General features: G+C 32.2%; 1 protein-coding gene across 1 annotated transcript in view; it reads left to right on the top strand.

Moving 5' to 3' along the window:
• Nucleotides 1-1,736, top strand: part of LOC123003653 — an 8,198-nt gene extending 6,462 nt beyond the window's left edge. The window contains exons 6-8 of the mRNA XM_044396556.1: nt 873-1,100; nt 1,153-1,307; nt 1,373-1,736. Coding sequence (XP_044252491.1) covers nt 873-1,100; nt 1,153-1,307; nt 1,373-1,717 — 728 coding nt within the window. The 3' untranslated portion in view covers nt 1,718-1,736. The remainder of the gene's footprint in view (nt 1-872; nt 1,101-1,152; nt 1,308-1,372) is intronic.
• The last annotated feature ends 321 nt before the right edge of the window (nt 1,737-2,057 follow it).

The following is a 2,057-nucleotide window of genomic DNA, read 5'->3' as shown; positions in this document are numbered from 1 at the left end:
TTGAAGATCACATATTTGAAAATAATTTTAGTGCAAACTTGTGAACTTTTATGATAAAATAAAAAGATATTATTATTCTATTATAGTTTATAAAACGAGCAGAATGGCGAGTTTTTTTAATCATTTGAGTATATAATGGCCATTATACACGAGATGAAAATTATACTTTTTTAATACTGTTAAGTAATATATTTTATTTTTGTGACTTATACGAGTTAATTTTGATTGAAAATATGTTTCTTATAATTATATATTACCTAGACATTATTTGAGGGGCCGTTAACTTAAAAAAAATGTGTAGAATACTTCCGATACTTCCGATAAAATTTAACAAAATTTTTAAAAGAAATTATTTCTAATAATTTCTAAAAGAATTCTATCAGTAATTAAATAAAATAATCCAGCTATTCAAGAAAAATTCTAGTAGTGTACAAAAAATTCCAGTAATTCCAAACAATTCCAACATAATTTTTACAATTCCAAATAATTCCAAGCAATTTCGATTAAATTTCTAAAAAATATACAACTAATTCTAGAGTCAACGGCTCCTCTTTGGAAAGTATGACATTTCAACAATTGATTTGAAATATGACAGTTCAGGTTGGGAAGTAGTCACTTTCTTTTTAGTTGTTATGTAATATGACAATACAGGTTGGGAAATGGCCACTTCCCAACCTGAAGTGTCAAATATCTCATGTTTTTCAACACTGCAAGTTTTTTATTTGCTTCCTGTTCTTTAAGGAGGATGATTGTGAATAAAATAGTATACAAACCTTGGTGGTGGTTGCTTCATCGTACCGCAGCCTTAGTATTGAAGCACCTCCCACCTCGATATGTAATCTATTATTTAATTTTTTTATTTTTTTCTTAAGGGTTGATAGACGCGGTGAACAAAAACTGGTTATGGGCCAAGTCAATGCTAAAAATGGTCGAAAAAAATACCTTGAGGGTGGTTTTTGTCACCGGGAGAGGGAAAGTCTATCGACACATCTTATCGTTGCCTTCTTATCAGAGAAACAAGTCCATGGAGGAAACTGATAAGAAAAAACAACACACATTGCCGGCAAATCGCAATTATTTTAGCACGATTTTGAACCAAAGTAACAATTTTTTCGTTGTTTTTTTTTTTCAAAAACAAAATTGTGATTTTAGAATTCCGTGATGATTTTCCTGAAGCCACCCCTCAACACGATATTTTAAAATTTTCAAGTCCTTTGACTCTAGTTTTGAACGAGTGTAATCGAAAGGGCCAACACCGTGGCTATGGTGACATTTTAAAGTCCCTCCAGTCGATGCAGAAATTGAATGTGGGTTATTTTTTATTTGTATTTATATTTTTTTATTTGTAATCGAATCGAATTTGTGTCTTCAGATGTTTCAGCAAGCCGCCTCAAATTTGCCTCAAGAGGACCGTTGCGAGATCATGGAGGTGATTCAGACGATGCAATCGATTAAAAAAACGTCGAAAAAATGGTCAAATACCCTGCCACAGTCACATAGGATTGCCCCCAAATCGGAGAAGTATACCCCGAAAGAGGAGAGTGCGGGAGTACCACGCGATGGGAGTCACAAGAAGCGAGGAGAAGTGGGGCAAAGTGGGGGTTTGATTGGGAGTTGTCGGGCGGCGAGGATTAGGGAGGATAGTAGTGTTTTGCTGTTTCAGGATTCGTTTAAGATTAAGTCCTTGTTGAATAAGAGCGAGTCGTTCAAATTTTAATAAAGTTTAATCAACAATTTTTTGTTTTATTTCTTTTTTTTGTCTATATTTTTACTTTTTTCGATGACTATTTTGTCACAGGATGATGATTAATGATGAATTAAAAGTGCTTTCGATTGAGACCAAACATAGCTAACTACTGTTTTAAAGTTACTAATTCACTCAAAATGTAAAAACAAAAATTAAAAGATTAGCAAAAATTTAAAAGAAACACAGGTGTGATAAAATAGTAATTTGTCGGCTGAATTAGAAGAAATAGAAGTCGCGAATAGACGCAAATTCATAAAAAAAAAAATTGATCAAATTGGGTTTGCAAAAATTTTCAAAATGATACTATAAA

Source organism: Tribolium madens, unplaced genomic scaffold (genome assembly GCF_015345945.1).
Source record: "Tribolium madens isolate multiple individuals breed KSU strain unplaced genomic scaffold, Tmad_KSU_1.1 Scaffold_1;HRSCAF=32;Tcas5.2_LG8, whole genome shotgun sequence".
Classification (NCBI taxonomy): domain Eukaryota; kingdom Metazoa; phylum Arthropoda; class Insecta; order Coleoptera; family Tenebrionidae; genus Tribolium; species Tribolium madens.
Note: the sequence above shows the minus strand (reverse complement) of the source record. Positions and strands in the feature narration are given on the sequence as shown.